Here is a 22,193-nt window from a genome sequence, read left to right on the forward strand (position 1 = left end):
ACTACCCTTGTGACTATTTGTGCAGAATTTTCCTCTTGCACATGCTCCTACGTGATGCCTCCCCTGTGGCTTCAGCAGATGTGGAGGCCCCTTGCTCACTTTCTTGCTGCTCCTGTCTCGACACTTTTGGCGGGCGTCCTCTAGGGTTGCGAGCCTGTGAGGGCGCGTCAACAGTCGGCTGCTCTTGCGGCTGTGCAGGGGTTGAGATGTCTATCTCACTTGGGTGTGGACTCCAGCGGGGCTCTGACCGAGGGCTCTGCAGTGGCTTGGAAGTGTGAGCGCTTGGAGAGGAGCCCCCACTTCCTTGAGGTCTGCCACCAACCTCGCTCTCATGGGTCAGGTCCCCCTCAGCACCTGCAAGTGGCTGGAGAGCACCTTGCTGCACATCAGGGGGGCCATGGGGACCCATATCTGCAATGGCAGTCCTACTCAGAAGGACTTCCATGAAGGTCTGGTTTCTGTGTTCAATAGATGCCCATCGCTCCTCAAGAGATATCATTCTATTCTGAACAATGACCATGTTTTCCATACCCTGGTGACTAAGCTCCTCCATGGCCGTAGCCATTCTTTCCTCTACCGTAGCCATCCTCTCCTCTATGGTAGCCAGCCTTACCACGGAGGTAGCAATCATTTCCACGGAGGTAGCCATTCTTCCGTGGTGATGCGTTCAGGCGCCAATGACTCCACAAAGGCTCTGCTCATGTTCGCTATGGACTCCTCCATTTGTTCCACACTCACAGCGACCCTGGAGACAAAACCTGCCAGAGACTCCTGCATCTGTGCCTGGAGTTCCATCACCTCTGATCTTATGGATGGACCCAGAGGCAGAGGGTCGACATGCTGCTGAGCCGAGCTGGCAAAGTCCTGCGCCCTCCGACTAGGACTCTCCACTGCTGTCCCCGTTTCCACAATCTGCTGATGCTCACTTGTGAGCTGTGATAAACCAGGTGACAACAGTACTCTATGTCCCAAAAGTCCCACCGAGGTGTGAGTGTCTGCGCTGGTGCTGGGTGCGCTGAATTCTGCCCTCAGAGGTTGCAGCTTCCTCTGAGGAGTCTGGCTGCTCAGCCTCTTCTTCCTGGCTAGGGGGGACGGATGCTTGTGATGGTCCTGTGGGGGAGTAAAGGAAAGAGTCAGAGATGTGATGCAAAGGCTACATGCTCATAGCTTTTTGCAGATGCTCATAAGTCCATCTGTTACAGCTTCACAATCATTATCAGTGACTCATGCAATGTCAAAGAGAGAGATGGGAAACTTTTCTGTCACCAGTTTGAATGACTTTAGGGGAAGACTTCATCCAACCTTAACTACACTGGAATGTCCTGTTCAGAAAGATTTTTTAAAAATCAATGATGTCTTGTGTCAAAGCTGTTTGAAGCTTTGATAAATTGTGATCTAGGCCACATTGTGTGCAGGATATGGTTGACTAATCTTCACTGTGATAGATGAAGAAAATGTTGGATCCTAACTTACTGCTTATGATTCCATCTTGCATTTGATTTAGATTCAAATCTAAATTAAGCACTCTGCCAATTACTTAATTAAAGAAAAACATACAAATAAATGTGATTGGAGATGTGAACTTTTGCAATTGGTGCAAGAATATCTTATGATCCATCCATTTGAGGTTAACGTGCTTGAAACCCTAAAATGAAAGGAACATTATATTTTGATATATTTTTTCTTTCTTTTATAGTCTTCAAGAACCAGGATGACATTTTAATTACTGAAAATGGATGATATTTTAATTACTCAAAATATGATCCTTAAGAATCAAAAAACGAGTCTGTATTAAATTTTAGTCAATATTGTATAGAACTAATGACAACGTCAGTATCGGATCATGTAGTTTAACAGCCACAAAGAAAATCAATAGTTAAATCAATAAGTCAACCAGTGCTATAAAATTTACTGTAAATAACATTGTACTGCTGTTTCTAATCATCAATGTGTCCCCTTTGTGTTACCGTTGCTAATTCTTATTTTCATAGTACAGGAGTAGGTTTATGAAATCCCACTCCTGATTGTGTACTTTTACTGGGAGTGCATATTGGGAATTCATAAACATCATAGAATTTTACAGCACATCATTTCTTTGCCAGCTCTCTGAAAGAGCTATCCCTTAGTCCCATTACCCTGCCATTTCCCCATACACTTCAAAGTTTTTTTATCAAACATTTATCCACTTCCTTTTAAAAGCTGCTTCCATCACTGTTTCTGGTAGGGCATTTCATATCCTAATAACCTTCTGCATAAACTAAAATCTCCTAACGTCTCCCTTTGTTCTTTTGGTGATGATCTTTAAATTTATGCCCTTTAGTTACCAGCTCACTGATCAGTGGAAATAGTTTTTTCCTACTTAGCTTAAAAAATCTCTCATATTTGGAAGAACTTTATCAGATTTTCTCTAAACCTTGTTTGTTCTAATGAAAACAGGCGCAGTTTCTCCAGTCTTGCCTCATAACTAAAATCTCTCATCCTTGGTATCATCTTAGTGAATCTCTTCTTCGCCTTCTCCAAAGGCTTGATGTATTTCCTAAAGTAAGGCACCTCTAACTGGCCGCACTATTCTAACTGTGGGAGAATGCTATTCTGTGATTTTTCATCCATTAATTTTACTGGGTGGAAAGTTGGGGTGAGCTTGCAACCAAATCCATTATATCCATTCCTGGTGGATGAAGCTCCAGCTGGGAAACATAGAAGATAGGAGCAGGAGTAGGCCGTTCGGCCCCTCGAGCCTGTTCCGCCATTTGGAAACATAGAAACATAGAAAATAGGAGCAGGAGTAGGCTATTCGGCCCCTCGAGCCTGCTCCGCCATTCAATGAGATCATGGCTGATCATCCAAATTTAGTACCCTGTCCCTGCCTTCTCCCCATATCCCTTGATCCCTTTAGCCTTAAGAAATATATTCAACTCCTTCTTGAATATATTTAATGAATTGGCCTCCACTGCCTTCTGTGGTAGGGAATTCCACAGGTTCACCACTCTCTGGGTGAAGAAATTCCTCCTCATCTCTGTCCTAAATGGCTTACCCCTTATCCTTAGACAGTTCTGGACTCCCCGGCCATCAGGAACATCCTTCCTGCATCCAGTCTATCCAGTCCTGTTAGAATTTTATAAGTTTCAATGAGATCCCCTCTCATTCTTCTAAACTCCAGTGAGTACAAGCCCAATTGACCCAATCTCTCCTCATACGTCATTCCTGCCATCCCAGGTATCAGTCTGGTGAATCTTCGCTGCACTCCCTCCATGGCAAGAACATCCTTCCTCAGATAAGGCGACCAAAACTGCACACAATACTCAAGGTGTGGTCTCACCAAGGCCCTGTACAACTGCAGCAAGACATCCTTGTTCTTGTACTCAAACCCTCTCGCTACGAAGGCCAACATACCATTTGCCTTCTTAACCGCCTGCTGCACCTGCATGCTTACCTTCAGCGACTGGTGCACAAGGACACCCAGGTCTCGTTGCACTTCCCCTTTTCCCAATCTATTGCCGTTCAGATAATAATCTGCCTTCCTGTTTTTGCCACTGAAGTGGATAACCTTGCATTTATCCACATTATACTGCATTTGCCATGCATCTGCCCAATCACCCAACCTATCCAAATCATACTGGAGTTTCTCTGCATCTTCCTCACAGCACACACGCCCACCCAGCTTTGGTCGTCTGCAAACTTGGAAATATTACATCTAGTTCCCTCGGCTAGATCATTTTTATATATTGTGAATAGCTGAGGTCCTAGCACCAATCCCTGTGGTACCACATTAGTCACTGCCTGCCACTCGGAAAAATACCTGTTTATTCCAACTCTTTGCTTCCTGTCTGCCAACCAGTTCTCTGTCCAAGACAGTACCTTACCACCAATCCGGTGTGCTTTAACTTTGCACGCTAATCTCTTATGTGGGACCTTATCGAAAGCCTTCTGAATGCCCAAATACACCACATCCACTGGTTCTCCCTTATCTATTCTACCAGTTACATCATCAAAAAATTCCAGTAGATTAGTCAAGCATGATTTACCTTTTGTAAATCCATGTTGACTTTGTCCGATCCGGTCACTGTTTTCCAAGTGCTCTGCTATTACATCTTTTATAATGGACTCTAGCATTTTCCCCACTACCGATGTCAGACTTACCGGTCTATAATTCCCCATTTTCTCTCTACCACCTTTTTTAAATAGTGGTGTTACATTAGCTATCCTCCAATCAATGGGAACTGTTCCAGTGTGGCGGAACCACCAGAGGATTACGGACAATTGTATATAATTCCTTTTACAGCAATGTAGTACAGCTGGGGGCTGCACCTTTAATGTATCTGTTAACTGTACTAGGGCATCTTTCCTGTACTCCGTGTGATGACGTCATGCCGTCCGTCACGTGATCTCTCAACGGCGGGAAGAACGTGATGACGTCAGAGCTCGGAATCTTCTAGCAGTTGAGCTCGGAACCTGCTAGCAGTTGAGCTCGGAACCTTCTAGCAGTTTCCAGAGAGGCTTTCAAGCAGACCAGACCTATTTGCATTGTATCCTACAGTTTCCTGCACAGCTTCGTTTGTTCATTAAATTTTATTGTTTTTGATTTTCTGAGTCGATCTCAATTCTTTGGCTAGGAACCCCAGTTCCTACACCAGAGTCTATAGAATTTTGGAAGATGACCAGCAATGCATCTATTATTTCTAGGGCCACTTCCTTAAGTACCCTAGGATGTAGATTATCAGGCCCTGGGGATTTATCGGCCTTCAATCCCGTCAATTTCCCTAACACCATTTCCCTACAAATACTGATTTCATTCAATTCCTCCCTCTCATTAGACCCTATGTTCCCGACATCTCTGGGAGGTTATTTGTGTCCTCCTTTGTGAAGACAGAACCAAAGTATGTATTTAATTGGTCCACCATTTCTTTGTTCCCCATTATAAATTCCCCTGATTCTGACTGCAAGGGACCTACGCTTGACTTCACCAATCTTTTTCTCTTCACATATCTATCGAAGCTTTTAGTCAGATTTTATGTTCCGTGCAAGCTTACTCTCATAATCTATTTTCCCCCTCTTAATTAATCCCTTTGTCCTCCTTTGCTGCATCCTAAACTGCTCCCAATCCTCAGGTTTGCTGCTTTTTCTGGCCAAATTATATGTCTTCTCCTTGGATCTTATGCTATCCCTAATTTCCCTTGCTGGCCACGGTTGAGTCACCTTTTTTGTTTTATTTTTATGCCAAACAGGGATGAACAAATTCTGTAGTTCATCCATGTGATCTTTAAATGTTTGCCATTGCCTATCCACCATCAACCCTTTAAGTAGCGTTCCCCAATCCATCCTAGCCAACTCGTGCCTCATACCATCATAGTTTCCTTTATTTAAATTCAGGACCCTAGTCTCTGAGTCAACTACTTCAATCTCCATTTTAATGAAGAATTCTATCATATTATGATCGCTCCTCCCCAAGGGGCCTCGCACAACAAGATTGCTAATTAATCCTATCTCATTACATAATACCCAGTCTAAGATGGCCTGATCTCTAGTTGGTTCCTCGACATATTGGTCCAGGAAACCATCCCGTATACACTCTAGGAATTTCTCCTCCACAGTATTGTTACTAATTTGGTTAGCCCAATCTATATGTAGATTAAAGTCACCCATGATAACTGCTGTACCCTTATTGCATGTGTCTCTAATTTCCCATTTAATGCCATCCCCAACCTCAGCATTAATGTTTGGCGGTCTGTATACAACTCCCACTAACGTTTTCTGCCCCTTGGTATTTCTCAGCTCTGCCCATGCAGATTCCACATCATCAGAGCTAATATCCTTCCTTACTATTGTGTTAATCTCCTCTTTAACCAGCAATGCTACCCCACCTCCTTTTCCTTTTTTCCTGTCCTTCCTGAATATTGAATACCCCTGGATGTTCAATTCCCAGACTTGGTCATCCTGGAGCCATGTCTCCATAATCCCAATTATATCATATCCATTTACATCTATTTGCGCAGTTAATTCATCCACCTTGTTACGAATGCTCCTCGCATTAAGACACAAAGCCTTCAGGCTTGATTTTTTAAACACTCTTAGTCCTTTTAGAATTATTATTTACTGTGGCCCTGTTTGATTTACACCCTTGATTTCTCTGCCTTTCACTTTTGCTTTTCTCCTTCCTGTCTTTTGTTTCTATCCTTGCTTCCCTTTCCTCTGTCTCTCTGCACAGGTTCCCAACCCCCTTCCATTTTAGTTTAAACTCTCCCCAACAGCACTAGCAAACACTCCCCCTAGGACATCGGTTCCCTTCCCGCCCAGGTGCAAACCGTCCAGTTTGTACTGGTCGCACCTGCCCCAGAACCGGTTCCAATGTCCCAGGAATTTGAATCCCCCCCCCTTGCACCATTCCTCTAGCCACGTATTCATCTGAAATATCCTTCTATTTCTACTCTGGCTAGCACGTGGCACTGGTAGCAATCCTGAGATTACTACCTTTGAGGTCCTATTTTTAAATTTACCTCCTAACTCCCTATATTCAGCTTTTAGGACTTCATCCTGTTTTTTACCTATATCGTTGGTACCTATATGCACCACGACAACTGGCTGTTCACCCTCCTCCTCCAGAGTGACCCTTGTATGTCGTCAAGTAAAAAAGCTGGGATCTCTAACATTTAATGGCAAATAAGATTCATGCAAAAATATGCTATATAATCATTTGTGTTGTAAGATTATTAAGTATCCTGTGACTAAAATACAAGTAGATTCTGGTAATATAAGCATTTGTGTATCATTTGAGCAATGAATTTAACTTTGTCTAAATATGCTCAGGCAATGCTAAAGATAAATGTGTCTCACACTGAGCCTGTTGACTAGGATTCCTGGTATAACATAAGGAACCAGTTTGCTCAGTTGGGACAGATCTTTGGGGACCTAAGTTCTGTGCTGCAAAAGGAAAAATGATTTGGTAATCATTTATTTAGTAACCTGACTTCTACATAGTGGACAGATTTTACAAGGCTTTATTTGCAGCACAGAGCCTTGCGGGTGACCTTGTGCACACTATTCTCAGTGTGTTGCAATTTTGCTAGCCTAAAATGAGGCTATGCTTCAGACAAGCGCAAACCTCATTTTAAATAGAAAAATTAGTTAGCTAGGATCCCAAACGAAGTGTCACAAGTTTCGGTCGCACTCAACCTCCAGCATGTTCCTCACCTATATAAAATGAGCACATTACGGCTCCCCAGGTCTGATCTGGTTTACTATAATCTTTAAAGTAAGTTTGTGGTAATTGGAGTCAGTGGCGAGATTTTTTTTTGCAGTGAGCATCTATATAGGCTTTTTTTTTGCCTGTGCATTTTTGCAAAAGCATTCACTTTGTAAGGTAAAATTTTCCTGCAGTCTTTTCAATTGCTATTGCATTACAAGTTGCAGCCAACAAGGTTGTGAGGATGGGGGGTCTCTTTGGGTGGTCCCAATGTTCTGCATGAATTAGATGAGGGTCATTCCATGAGGGAGCAAAATCATCAGGTGCAACAGGGTTTCAACGCAGTCCCACCAATACCCAAGATATTTATAAATTGCACCACTCCTACCTAGGTATAATGGAGGAGACTAAGGTCAGCCTTGGCTCAGTGGTAGCACTCTCGCGTCTGAGTCAGAAAGTTGTTGGTTCAAGCCCCATTCCAAGATTTGAGCACGCACAGGGACTGGCAACGGATTGGAATATTGATTTAGATCCTGAGGAGCAATCCACCTGGCCCTACCAAAATAAAATAAAAATAACTTTTCGATCATTTTTTTGAGCGGTCTGCAGCAGTTCAGCTCATTTTTTCCAATAGAATCAGAATGGAGCCCTTAAAGGGACATACGACCTGATTGAAATTTTAAATTTCAATATTGAAGTAAGGTTCCCGCCTGTTTCAGATGAGAGCACTGCCACCCATTTTGAGGTCTGCTTGAAAATCAAGTTGTGCGGCCAATGGCCGGGCGACTTACTCGCCGATGTTCCACCTGGATCCCGCCATCTTCCAATTCAACCTGCTCTTCCGAGCAGACGTCAATGGGGTTGTACTTCTTTAAATATGCAGATCAGTGTCGAATGACATCATCGGCCCCCAACTGCGGATTCAGCTCTGGTCTCAATGGGGAAGCCGTTGTCCCTTTTCCAAAAGGTGAAGATGGTGGGAAGAAGTTTTGGGTTCAGAAGAGGCCATTGATGGTAAGTTATTTTACTTTCCTTGTGGGGCAAAAGGGAAAGTTTAGGCCTCCTCTTCCCTCAGCTCCCCCCTTCATTATGTTCTTGCCAGTGAGCCTTTCTTTGGTGCCAGCTTCCTGCCACCTGAACTTCCACTCCCTACCACTGGCTAGCTGCCATTTCATGCCCATTTAAGGTGGACAGCTGGCCAACAGCATGCAGATGAGGCCCGGGAGTTAAAATCACCCAGTCCTCACACTGCCGAGATTGGGCGTGTTTGTCGCTCGCTCTATCCTGTCCAAATCTCGCTTCCAGTTAAAATTCCCCCTTAAATATTCAGAGCCATATGGAAACCTAAGTATCATTATAATGACCACCTTTGAGATCAACACAGCAGATATCTGGACAAGTGGTTTCAAACAGGTTCAAGTTTGAATTATTAATTTATTGTGTGGACTGATGTTAGGTGGTTACTATGGACAGGTGATTTCTGGCTATGGGGTCTTTAGGACCTGTTCCACCACACTGTCCAGAACACACAGGACATGTCCCTAACCATCATACACACACACAAAATAAGTGAAATAAGATTTTAATTATAGCACAAGAAAAGTCATGCAGCTGTGAAAGTATGAATTGTGCAGATTCTGGATTTCCAGGAGATGAGATTTTAATAGCCATCAATTTGAGTAAATGCACTCTGAAGAAAAATGAGGATTAAAATGGAAGAGCATTCTAAAATCTAGCTAGAGTAGATAGTTCATTGTTGTATTTTTTATTGATTTATGGATTGTTTGCCTTTCCCTTGAACTTTTATATTCTACATATACATTTTCGTTGTTTAGAACATTTTAATTAAATTCTTCTTGCCCAAAATTTATTTACATTAATTCTGTGGCTGCCAGGGTTATTTTAATAATCTAATCATCTCTTTTAATATAAGTGTGGAAGAATGTAATATGACTTTTCCTGTAAAGAAAAATGCTCTATAATTCCTTCCAAATAAATTATTCAATCGCTTTTGTGAACCAAACCAGCTGAACTTGACTTGTCTGAATATCACAAATAATGATTTCTGCATTCTTTTTGAAATTGCTGAAAGAAAGAATTGCTTTTGATGTTTAAAACCTGCTGCCTGGCAACAAACAATAATTAAATGCAATTATGCCTGCAAAATAGGTAACACTGTCATTGAAAATATTTTACATTTATTATTAATTTTTACCTTAAAATGCCCTGAAATCTATAAAATTCAATTACTTCCCTTTTAAAATAATGCCACAGTCATTGATGAAGCTGCTATTAACTATTGATGTTAAATTTCTGTATTGTAACAGTAAATGACAGTTTTATTTCTGGTGTTATGTGTGCAGTGTAGCTATTTCATTCTCTAAAGTGTGACAAGTGTGAAGTGTTATTCCAATATAATGAATATGCTGTGTTGGCAATTTTTATTATTACCTTGCAAATCTGATTTTTCTATATTGGAAGATGCTGAAAGTTGAATGCATCAATTTGAAATAAGAGTCTGCATGAAGTATCAACGCAGTCCTTTGTAGGAAAAGGCCAGAAATTGTAACAAAGACCCAGCAATTGTGCCAAGTTGCAATTGTAAAAATAACACGCCTATTTCTTTGCAGAAGAATGATATTGACTGATATCAATACGATGTCAATCCTGTGTCAAGGCCTGAGTGGCTGGGATTGGATTCAGGATGACTTCATCTCTCATTTTAAAAATCCTGATCTGAACTAAGGATAAGCACAAAGCCCACAAGTAGTGGCTCAGTTTGGTTTGATCTACAGTACTTAACCAAACCCATCAAACTCGAACCTGGTAGGACCTGATAAAACTGCTTTTCCCTCAATGCCAATTTAAATTTTCCTTCCACATGATTACAGGAGAAATATCTGAACAAAATGTTGGGTTACTTGTGGGATGGAGTTTGTACTGTATTCATTTTCAGTGAGTACACTTATGCAAATGATTGGCACCAGATTGAGTCAGGAGTTCCGTTCTCTTTCTGTTTCAATATGGAAATATTGAATGGCCTTTCAGCCACGTTACAATGCTCTTGCCCTGAAATGTTCTCTGTACAAGAACTGATGCTCAAGCTTTGATGTCTATTTGCCTGATGCTCGTAAATGAGGGAGGTTCATGCTGAAGCAATGTGCAGTGGAGTGATGAGTTGTGAGCTCGGGTGCTTGTGGCCATTTTGCACCTCTGGCTCACGAAGGCACCATATTTAAATGAACACCGAGGACAATTCTGTACAATTGTCCTGGGTTTGCCCTTTTTCCCTTGTACAGTTGTTTGGAATGGGAGCAATGTAATGCATGGATAAAGGAGAACTTAGTGACACAGGCCTTGTTTGTATTTTTGCAATGTTTAAAGCACCATTTTAGAAGTGTTTTATTATATATTTTTCCATATTTCTGAAATTTTAAATATTTGGGGGGGGGGAAATTGGGGCCTTATTTTTTACTCCTTAAGGTAAGTTTGTTTTTAAAGTGCACTATGTTATTATTTCATGCTTGAGCTGGTACAAGTTGAAAGGAAGCATGCCAGAGAATCAGGTACCAAACAATATTTGCAGACCTTGATAAACCTATCTACCAATGATTGAGGACTTGCTTTGGATCAGCAGGGAGGCAATTGCAAAGCTTTACCATGGCAGAAAGGAACCCTGCAGTTAAATTGTAACATAGGAGTGGCATAGCAGTGTTAGGCAACGTCACCACTGCCCTCAACTGTTATGCTTATTGCCTATTCCTGGCTAGTTCTACAATATCAACTAATGTGCTACCCACACACACCAAAAAGGTGATTGATGTGTTGATCAGCATGGCCAGAAGTTACATTTCCTTTCCTTACCGGTAAGTGCCCACCCCACTAAATTTTCCCAGCAGCCCTCAAGGAGGCTGAGTTGCAGCAGTTCACCATGAGCATGCTCCCTGCACTTGGGCTGATGTGTACTTGGACTGTAGTCTAATCATTTAAATGTGTGGCCTCATGAACTTTAAGACGCGGGATTTAGGGCTGATTTTGTAGTCCCACCGTCACTGGCAACAGGACACCTAATCAGTCCCTGTATCGCTTATCTTAAAAATTGATAAGGATTCACTGAATTGCACGTCCTACAGTTCAGTTTCTTTACTGGATTGTGACTAAAATATTGGCAAAGATCTTAGATTAAATAATTTGATAACTAAATTGCTTTATTTGAAGGATTCATCTCTGAGAATAATTGATAATATAATGTTCACTATTTATTATTCATAGCACATAGAACCTTCACAACCCCACTGTGATTCCTTCCTTAAATACAGAAGGGGCTTTAACCAAGTTGAATAAGCAAGGAAAGCGGTTGGGCAGAGTCCTAGAAAGCATATAATTGTGAGGTGTTCATCAGTTTGTTTTCTGCTCCATGGTTACCAGCTCCATGATCTCTGACTCGTTTACTCCAGTGAGAGAAACATGACAGGAATACAGAATCCTCTTATTTATAGTTATTTCTGATCTTTTTGCATTAAATGTTTCAATGAACTGGGATACTAGGTAAAATATACTGGGAGAGTGCTTGCTTGCTCTCTTAGTGTCATGGACTGTTTTTCTGTTAAGTGGACCAGATCAGGCTTTAAATACTTGGGGGTCTATTTAACTAGGAATTGCAGCTTTGTATAGATGTCAGTGTTCTGAAAATTAACACACGTCATTGTTACCTTCATTGTTCCTGATTCATGTACTAAGGACCACCTTCAAAGAACTTGACCAAAAGATCAGATCTGGAATTGTAAATATATCAAATTAGGCATAAGTTTCTTCAACCCCCTACATCTCAAAGTGGAGTAGCATTATTTTTGTCCTGCACAAACCTGCTTCAGGCTGGAATGGATTTACATACCATAATTCACCTTTGGATGTGAATGGAACAAATGTGTGGAGCTCCCTTTATATTGTGCCTGCTCTTTAGAAGAATTCTGGGATCAGAAATTTTGTATACAATGCTCCTGATGTTACTTTGTGAAGTTGTACTGAGTAACATCATCAACTGGAACATTGGGTTGTAGATAGTAACTTAATTCAAGACCTTAATGGAACAGAATTTCATGTTGCAACTTGGGGAGTTCTACACAAATATGTTTTTTTCTTGATTGCCTCTTATTAACAATTTTTATGGCATTCAATAAAATAATCAACGGCAGCTGAATACCCAGTAAGTGTACAGATATCTTTCTGTAAGCAGTTTAGAGCCATAGGACAATGCAGTAGAGTATCTGAACAAATGTAGTTCTTATTTCCCATTATTCCTTTGTCTTACTGTAAATCGTAGAATGAACAGCACAGAAGGTGGCTATTTGACCCACTGAACCTGTGCTGATGCTAAAGCTTCAACTGGAACGATCTCTTTCTAATCCCACTTCTTTGTTCTTTCCCCATATCTTTTTTACATTCATCCTTTTCAAATAATTATCCACTTTTCTTTTAAATGATGTTATAGTCTGCCTCAATAGCCACTTATGGTAAAGAATTCTATGTTTTACTAACCCGTTGGGCTGGATTTTCATTGAGGAGTCGGGTTGGAGGCGGGACTACAACTTTCAGGGGTTGTAGTCCCGCCTCCATCGAGTTCTAGCCAACCCACGCGATTTTGACTTGATTGACCTTGTTGAGCCCACCCAGCGGGCTCAGCAGGCCAATTAAGGGCCACCCAGCAACAGGTGACATCACAGATTGACATTTCATCTGTCAAGACCTTTTGACAGATGAAATATCAGCGTTTCACAGCTGTTTGAAGCTGTCAAACACTGACAATCTGTACTCCAAGTTAATTCCTTTCTGTCAGGATGATTTAGAGATCTCCCCAGAACAGAAAGCTGAATGCTGCAATTTTTGACAGCTCGCAGCCATTCTGCTTTCTGTGTCGGTGAGATGAGAGACTCCCGAGACCTGAAGGAAGGAAGGCTGCTAAAGTAAGTAAAGGTATGTAAAACTTCTTTAAACACTTTACACACACCAAACACACTTACCTTTGCACTCATGCACCAATCACTCACCTGAACACTGGACATCTCGACCCCTCCAAGCCCTTCATCCCAACGGTCTGCCTCCTCTAACTTGGCGTGGTTTGGAGCCGTCGGGAATCCCACACTTCAACCTTAAAAATAGAGATTAGGCTAAAAACTGCCTGTTAACTACCTGTTAACAGGCAGTTAATTGGCACTAATCCCTTCCCGCCTCGGGTTGGCGGTCCCAGTGCGGGGCGGATACCCGCCTCCTTCGAAACTGGCATGGAGGTGGGTTGGGGGCGGGATGGTGTCGGGACCCCCGAATTCGGGATTTTAACCCCCAAATGCCTCCAATCCCGCCTCCACGGCCCAATGAAAATCCTGCCCTTTGTGTGAAAACATGACTTCTAACTTTCCCCTTTATTCTTCTTGTGATAATAGTGAGTTTATGCCCTTTTTACTGATTACCTAAATCTTTCACTATTTACCCTCTCAAAAACATTCATAATTTTAAAAACCTCTATTAGAGCCCCTCCTAAACCTTCTCCGTTTCAATGAAAAAAAGCTCAACCTTTTCAAACCATTCTTCATTACTATAGCATCTTATTCTATATCATTCTAGTGAATCTTTACTGTACCTTTTCCATATCTTTCATTTCTTTCCTGTCATGTAATACTCCAACTGTGACTGAACCAATGTCATAATCCTGTTAAGTGTTACCATTTCAAATATGTCTTTGGACACAATAGGAATTCTTGTCCTGCTTTTGTTGGGTAAGGGTGAAAAATCCACAAAGAAAATAAGAAAATCCTGTGATGTCATCTATAATAGTGTGCCTTTCACTGGCATGTTCTTCGGAACAGATTGGGGTGCTGCCTGTATGAATAGGTTTATGCTGGTGAAAGGCTAACTTCAGCTAATCCTAATTGGAATAATAGGAAACTCAGTCACTGTTACCTTAGGAGATTTCACTTTGACTATATTTCTTTCACAGCAGCAGGCATTCTATCGAACGGACTTCGCACAGCTTCTCGAACTCATGGGCAGTGGGAAGGAATCACTAATATTCATGAAAAAGCGAATCCGGAGATTGTCAACACAATGGATTTTGGCAGCTCAGAACCTCAATCAGAAACTTGAGATGAGAAAGAGGCAACGGAAAAAGGTGAATAGAGAGTGAGAATAGGCATGGTATTGATTCAGGCATAACCCTGATCCAGTGCACAACTCCTATTTACCCAAAATATAATAAGAGTAATGTTTTTGGTAAGTTACTTATGTTTTATTCCTCTGCACTAAATTATTTAACTTCATAGGATGTGTAGGGAGATTTAAAGATGTGAGAAATTTCCATCAAAAGTTCTGCATCCAAAGTTCATGCTCCTTCCCACATCACCTGCTTATCCTTTAATTTACTTCCCAACCTTCCCTGAAAAAGAAAATTAAGCAGCGTTGTTAAATATTTCTACAGCACTCAATCCTACTTCTCAGCAGGTATTGATCTAGCACTTTTTTAAAAAGTGCCAATTGACCCCGAAGCAACAGGGAGCTTGTTCCACATGTCCACTATCCTGTGCGGGGAGAAAATGATTTTTTTCTAATCTCCAATCTTGCTCAAGGCACGTTTGGAGGCAATTTCCATTGCTCACTAGTGCCAGCTGTCAGAATCCACCTTTTACAGCTGCTTGATAAATACAGGCAAAATAATGTGAGAATTGGAAGGTTATCTGAAATAAACTGCATATGAAGTAGTTTATACAACTCTGTAAATTCATCACCCTGTTCATCTTGATGGGCATCTGTTCTGCTAATTATATTGGTATAAGATTTATTTTCATTACCTCTATTGATTTACTGTCCCTACACATACTTTCATTTTGGTAAATGTTCATGTACTATTTGCTCCTCTTCAGTTTTATACCTTTTTACTGCAAAAGTCTAGTTGTATGACCTCTTACCCTTTATAGGGGCTACACTGCTGTACAAGAGCTCACATTGATAATTTAAAGGTATCAAATATAACAGCTACATGTGAGCTTTCATTATTGTGATGATTTTTTTTTGAATAGCTTTGAAGATGCCCTGTAGGTCTGCATGCCCAGGCTCACCAATGGCTTAGTGACTAATTGCACCACATGGGGTGCTCCTATGCCATACACACCAGAGACCACTGGTTTGATCTTTGGTCTGTTGAGTAGCTCCTCTCAGCTGTTTAGGCAGTTGGGTGCATCAATTAATCTCAGTGCTTTAGGCTAGGGAAGGGCTAGGAATAATCGGCTAAGGTTGCTGCTTCTCAAGATAACCAAGAAGCAATGAAAAAATTGACATCTGCTGGAAATTATATGTGTGATGTCGGGTGCAGACATAACCAGACTCTCTTCTGATGCGCTCCCACCATCAGATAGGATGCCAGCACTTACTATCAAGACTCCTGGATGAAGAATAGACACTTGAGCAAGGTGCCAGAGGTCTGTCAGCACTCATAAAACCATACTCCAGAAAAAGTGTCTTGAAAAGAGAAAAAGGCAGAAACTAGTGTGGGGAAAAAAGCCCTTCATTTTATCTACAAGTACAACAACTACATTTATATAACAACAGAAAACACTGGAAAAACTCAGCAGGCCAGGGCAGCATCCGTGGAGCATCTCTCTCCATGGATGTTGCCTGGCCTGCTGAGTTTTTCCAGCGTTTTCTGTTGTTATTTCGGATTCCCAGTAACCGCAGTATTTTGCTAACTACATTTATATAGTGCCCTTAACATAGAAAAACATCTCACGGTGTTTATCTACATATATGCTGGTGTCTAACAGTGACCAGCATGCTATCTATATTAGTGTGTCATCACACTTTCTTGGCCTAATGCATAAATTGAACAATTTTATTTTGTGATACCAGAGATTGGAATATTCTTTTAACCCATCGATAATCTCAGAAGATTATCTGGCACCATGTAAAATAAAGACAACAAAACAGCTGTTCTTGTATTTATGAAATCACCAAGGGAATATAAACTATTTTCTTTTGAAAAGAGTACTATGGCCATAGAATCATAGAATGATACAGCACAGAAGGAGGCCATTCGGTCCACCATGCCTGACCAGTAATGATGTAACTGACTTTAGACAACACAATTACTCTTTCTTATATATTGTGCTCTTTTAAGGTTTTTTTTAATGCTGGTGAAGAATGTCATATTGTCTTTCATATCTGTCACATAAAAATCCCATAAAGAAGTAAGACCTAATGATAGAGATGCATGTAAAGTTTGGGTAACCATGTAACATTTGGGAGCATTATTTGTGTTTCTTTGTTGTTTTAATTGTTACCTGGCATCAACTTTAAGTGACCCAGGATTTCTGGGTGATAGACATACTCTCAAATGAGGGACACTGTGGAAACGGGTAATATTCCAATCTCAATTAATGTTATATAGCAATAACAATTTAGTTGATAAATGTACATGTAAATACAATAGGTTAGCAAATGATTCACATTGTAAGCCACTTCAACTATTCTTAAAAGTTCAACTAACATTGACAAGTTCATTGCACAGGCCCCTTGTTAAAAACATTACTGTGGACTCCATAACTGCTGTTATATTGGACAAATCCACTGCAGTTTTTCCTCGCAAGATTTTTGTTTCATTATCCAGTCTGTTTAAGCAATGACAGATTCGTACCTACTATATAGATAAAACAGAATATTACCAATAAAACCAACTTTTTTTCAATACCACAATCTAATTAAACTCTGTTTTAACTCTAAAAATACAGCAAACTGTAGAAAATGATGTACAGGTGAAGTATATAGAAATTGATTTTATTTTTATATTAATATACAAGACTTGGATAATTCTGGTCTGTGTGAGCCACCACTTAAAGCATAGTACACAACTTTTGCCTTTTGTACATGAATGAAAATATATTAAAAATCTACTGACTACATGCATTTCCTGTCAACTTTTGGATTATATATTCCTATGCCCACATTTAAATGGAAACTGCCGATTGGAACATGGCACACTGTAATTACACTCTCCTACCAGTGGCGCTGCTGTAGCACCACAGTTTTGTGTCTCCGAGCTCCTCAGACTATACATAAGAACATATAAGATGTAGGAGCAGGAGTAGGTCATCTAGCCCCTCAAGCCTGCTCCGCCATTCAATAAGATCATGGCTGATCTGATCTTGGCCTCAACTTCACTTCCCTGCCCACTCCCCATAACCCTTGACTCCCTTACCATTCAAAAATCTGTCCATCTCCACCTTAAATATATTCAATGACCCAGCCTCCACAGCTCTCTGGGGAAGAGAATTCCAAAAATTCACGACCCTCTGAGAGAAGAAATTCCTCATTTTCAATTTAAATGGGTGCCCCCTTATTCTGAAATTATGCCCCCTAGTTCTAGATTCCCCCATGAGGGGAAACATCCTCTCTGCATCTACCCTGTCAAGCCCCTTCAGAATCTTATATGTTTCAATAAGATCCCCTCTCATTCTCCTAAACTTCGATGAGTATAGGCCCAACCTGCTCAACCTTTCTTCATAAGATAACCCTTTAATCTCTAGAATCAACCTCGTGAACCTTCTCTGAGCTGCCTCCAATGCAAGTATATCCTTCCTTAAATAAGGGGACCAAAACTGTATGCAGTACTCCAGGTGTGGTCTCACCAATGCCCTGTACAGTTGTAACAGGACTTCCCTACTTTTATACTCCATTCCCTTTGCAATAAAGGCCAACACGCCATTTGCCTCCCTAATTAATTGCTGTGCTTGCATGCTAACTTTTTTGTGATTCATGTACAAGGACCCCCAGATCCCTCTGTACCTCAGCATTTTGTAACCTCTCCCCATTTAAATAATAATTTGCTTTTTTATTTTTCCTACTAAAGTGGATAACTGCAGAGGAACTCCTATGCTCCAACCAACTCTACTTCTCTGCTTTGCAGATTGCAATAAGATTTGCTATTTAACTATAAATAAAAATATAAGTTGAATGTATTATATAAAAATAAGGACAGAATGTATGACTGAATTATATCTGCATGCCCTGTTGCAATTATCCCCAGCCTCTAACCCTGTTTCACCTGCAGACTACACTTGGTCTTGACTCCCCGTATCGCTACCCTCTTGTCCTACTTCAACTGAAGACTACAATTGGCCTTGACTCTGTGTGCAACACTACGGGAGATTGACTATTAATATATTAAAATCAGTATATGGGACACATATCCCTTGAAAAACACAATGCAAACGTTGCTATGGAGATTCTAAGGTAGCTCTTACCTTGTAATATTTCTCTGACGGCAGTAGGTAGCACTCTAATAGAATTTCCAATGTTAATCTGATCACTGACTTATAACACCACTAATTACTGAAAATGATTTGAATCTTCATACACTTCCAGGCCTCCCACCACTGGTGGTGCTTTTAGAGATCACACCCTTTAGCAGTAAAGTTACATACATTTTTGCTTTTTTTTGAAGATGAGTCTTTCTAAGGAATTTTCTCCCCACTCTGTCCCTTCTGCTCTCTGTGCAATGCACCATGTTTGGCCAGAGGGGTGGACACTTCCAGGCATTCACCAATATTATATTGTGAATGACTACCTGTAAATGTAAGAGGCTATGCCAGGCTGCTCCTCTCATGATTTCCCTTTCCTTGCTGGGAGAAGTGCTTGGTTTGTATTTATGATGTATTCCCAGTGGTGCATCTGAGGTCTGGGACTCAGCTCACTTTGTGTCATTCCAGTTCCTTTAAAAGGGGTGGGGGGGTGGGGTGGTGTTATCCCAAAAAGAAATATTTGATTGGGGTGGGGGCTCACTACTTGAAAGAGTCAGGAGGTGCCATGCCAAATGGTATATCTTTTGCATAGCTGAGTGATTCAGATCAGAGCTCCAATGTAGCATGAACCCTTCAACTCTTAGATCTCAAGTAAAGTGAAGGATGGCAGAAGCTGCATAGATTAGTTCCAGATTGCTGATCCACATTGATCAATTAAATTCTTGTTTCAAAGATTGACATCCCCCTACCTCAAAACCCTGAAATCTTACTATGTGTGAAATTTCTATCCTTCACAGATTTTGGTTCACCTGGGTTTCTTGACAGAAGAAGCAGGAGATGTTTTCAGCCCTGTTGTGTCGAAGGGTGGCCCGTTGGGCGAGTTGGTTCAATGGGCTGATATCTTGGCCACTCTGTTTGTGTTGGGCCACAGCCTGAAGATCTCAGCCACTTTAAGGGAGCTACAAAGGTACTATAACTATCAGTCACTTTAACACTGAATCTAAGGTTTTATGTTTGCAATGTTTTTTTAAAATTCTCAAACAAAGAGATTTGTAGTTAAACAGTAGTAGTGTTGGATATCTGTTCAAGAGTGATAATATTTGTGCAACAGCCAAATACTTCAGATGCTGGAAATCTGAAATAAAAACAGAAAATGCTGGAAACACTCAGCAGGTCAGGCAGTGTCTGTGGAGAGAGAAACAGAGTTAACTCTCTCCCCACAGATGCTGGCTGACCTGCTGAGTGTTTCAAGCATTTTCAGATAATAATTTGGGGTCTGAATCTGTGTGGTTACTACTAGGTTGGTTGAAAAATAAAATAGTGAAGCCTGCAGCCATTATACCTCTACGCTAGTTATACTAGAGACAATGCTATAGTGTGGAACTGGGGGAGGGAGTATCATTGACATAATTTTATGGTTACTTATTCCAGCAAAGACATATTAAACTGTAACATTTTAAAATAAATTACCCTAGTGAAAGCTCTTCCCCATGCAATTTGGATGTTAACATTTGGAAATATAAATTCTAGCGCAGACAATTTGCATATTTGTGATGGAAATAAAAATGACAGCTTAAAACATTCCTTCTGAAGTGTATATACTTTGTACTTTTCCCTATTTAGCTCTTGGGTCTTGTTTAACTTGTCTCATTAGAGATTATACTTGAAGAATGACCCCCTACTGTTTCTGCCTAGGCTTGATAACTGAATCTTAGTGGAACTATAGCTATAAATTATGTTGTCATGGTCTTCGACAGGCATTATGACTGGTTGAATAAATAATAGAATAAAAGACAACATAACATTAGCTTGGATAAAGGTTCCAGATTTAAAGCTGCTCATAAAAAAATACTGAAGTATAGGTTCTCTTAATGACTGAGCAAATGTATCCAGTAATTAGCTAAGTCATACAGAAGGAAAGTCTTAGGTTCCATCATTCACCTGCACCTAGTTAGCTGACCGCAGTTAGGCTCAGCACCCTTGGGTGGGTGGTGAAAAATCAACGAGTGTTCCAACTCCTGATGGCTGTCTTGCATCCCAACCAGATGATTATATGAGTGGATGTCAGGTGAGAACAGGATTTAGCTCACTCCCTCAGTCTAATAACCTGTCGTAACAAATACATGAATAATGGCCACTTGGGTGAGGTACCAAAACTGATCAACGACTGATCGTATTCTAGCAAAGAGTCAACAGTTTAAGATCAAGTCAAAAGGGGAGTGGAGAAAGCTGGCAGAGAAAGTAAATTAATATGTTGGGAGATCATTGGATAACTATTTGCTGCATTCTGAGAACATTTAGTTGCATTCTTTCCAAGATTCAATACCAATGGAACCACTATTAAATGTTTTAATTGGAATATAAATATTATTTTTCAGCATACAGGATGCTTGTAAATAATTCTCACTGAAGATCCAATGAACAGTTCACCTGATTATTGAGACACACTGGTTGCTATGGGTTACCACAGCTACCTTTTTCATCATTGCCTGTAAAATGGTATTCAAACCTGATGATTAAAAAAAAGCAACTCAACAATAGACAGTAAACAGTTATGTTTCTTGTAGGCCTGTGTATTATTGAACTTTGATCCTCCTCCCCCACCCCCAACCAAAATATTGAGAATCTGCACCATTTCCATTACAATGACTTACTTGAACCTTTTATTTTGAAATCAGATGGTATTTTGGCTAAGTACACAATGTAATAACCAGTCATGCAATATACATACCAGTCTCTGAGGCCACGGCCTAGAAATTAACTGACACGCCCGTTTTCAGGCACTAAATGGGCACCTAGGCAGCCAATATGGCGGGCAGGAAGGGTGCGTTCATTTCGAGCCAGAGGTGCGTCGCCTGCCATGTTGTTGTAGGCAAAAATATAGGCATCCAGGGCCTACACCTGAAACAAGCGTTTAGGGAATCTGGGTTAAATGCAGCTTAATGGGCAGTCCTTAAAGGGGCCGCTGCAGGCTGCCACCAAAAAGGTATGTTTGTAAAAATATACTTACTTGAATGTGGAGCTGGAAGTTGTAGGAGTACTCCTCCTGGCCCCACATTAAAGCCGCGGGCCGCTGTCAGCCATCACTCATTTCCCCTCCCGATCGCTGCCTCGCCCCCGCCCCCTTGCACCACCTTACACCCCTTCCTAATCGCCCGATCGATCCCCATCTTGGTTGCTTCCCTTCTGATCTCATTTAAATAAAGTCCGAGGCCCAGTATTGTACGTGCCTCAAGACTACTCATTCAGGGACAGGCATTGTTCCCTACAAATTTCTGGGCCCACATCTTTGAAGCAAGCAAATACTGTTTTTGGCATTTGGAGCATATTAATTGAGTTACTCTCTGTGAAGTTAAGAGCCAATCATTTTGGTTATGGTGCTGTGGCAGCAGAACCACTGCTGTTTGCACTTGTGTGCTTCGTGCTGCTATAATGTGAAGTTAGCTCCTTAGCAGAACATCACATTGCTCACTGTGCATGGAGCAAAGGAGCTCATTTCCTGACATCAGAAGATCTTAAAAGGCCAGCGGTTGCCATAAAGCTGTACTGCTATTCGGAAGTAGAAATAGCTGCAAAAAGACCAGGATGACAAATGACACCACTCTAGGATGCAGATTTAGTCGTCCTGGAGAAGATCCTGGAGAGAACAGCAATCCATTTTAGAATGGTGGACCTTCCTTCCCGTTCAGAAGAATAGTGTGAGCAGCCTGGATGGAGCTAGCAGAGAGATT

At 41.1% G+C, this 22,193-nt stretch overlaps 1 protein-coding gene across 1 annotated transcript in view; it reads left to right on the plus strand.

The window, feature by feature from the left end:
* The window catches only part of mgat5b (alpha-1,6-mannosylglycoprotein 6-beta-N-acetylglucosaminyltransferase B), a 1,090,939-nt gene that overhangs the window by 717,182 nt on the left and 351,564 nt on the right, over positions 1 to 22,193 (plus strand). The window contains exons 7-8 of the mRNA XM_085963547.1: positions 14,175 to 14,345; positions 19,260 to 19,429. Of these exons, the coding sequence (XP_085819673.1) occupies positions 14,175 to 14,345; positions 19,260 to 19,429 (341 nt within the window). The remainder of the gene's footprint in view (positions 1 to 14,174; positions 14,346 to 19,259; positions 19,430 to 22,193) is intronic.

Source organism: Somniosus microcephalus, chromosome 21, assembly GCF_052327205.1.
Source record: "Somniosus microcephalus isolate GS21.2 chromosome 21, FLI_Smic_1.0, whole genome shotgun sequence".
Lineage (NCBI taxonomy): Eukaryota > Metazoa > Chordata > Chondrichthyes > Squaliformes > Somniosidae > Somniosus > Somniosus microcephalus.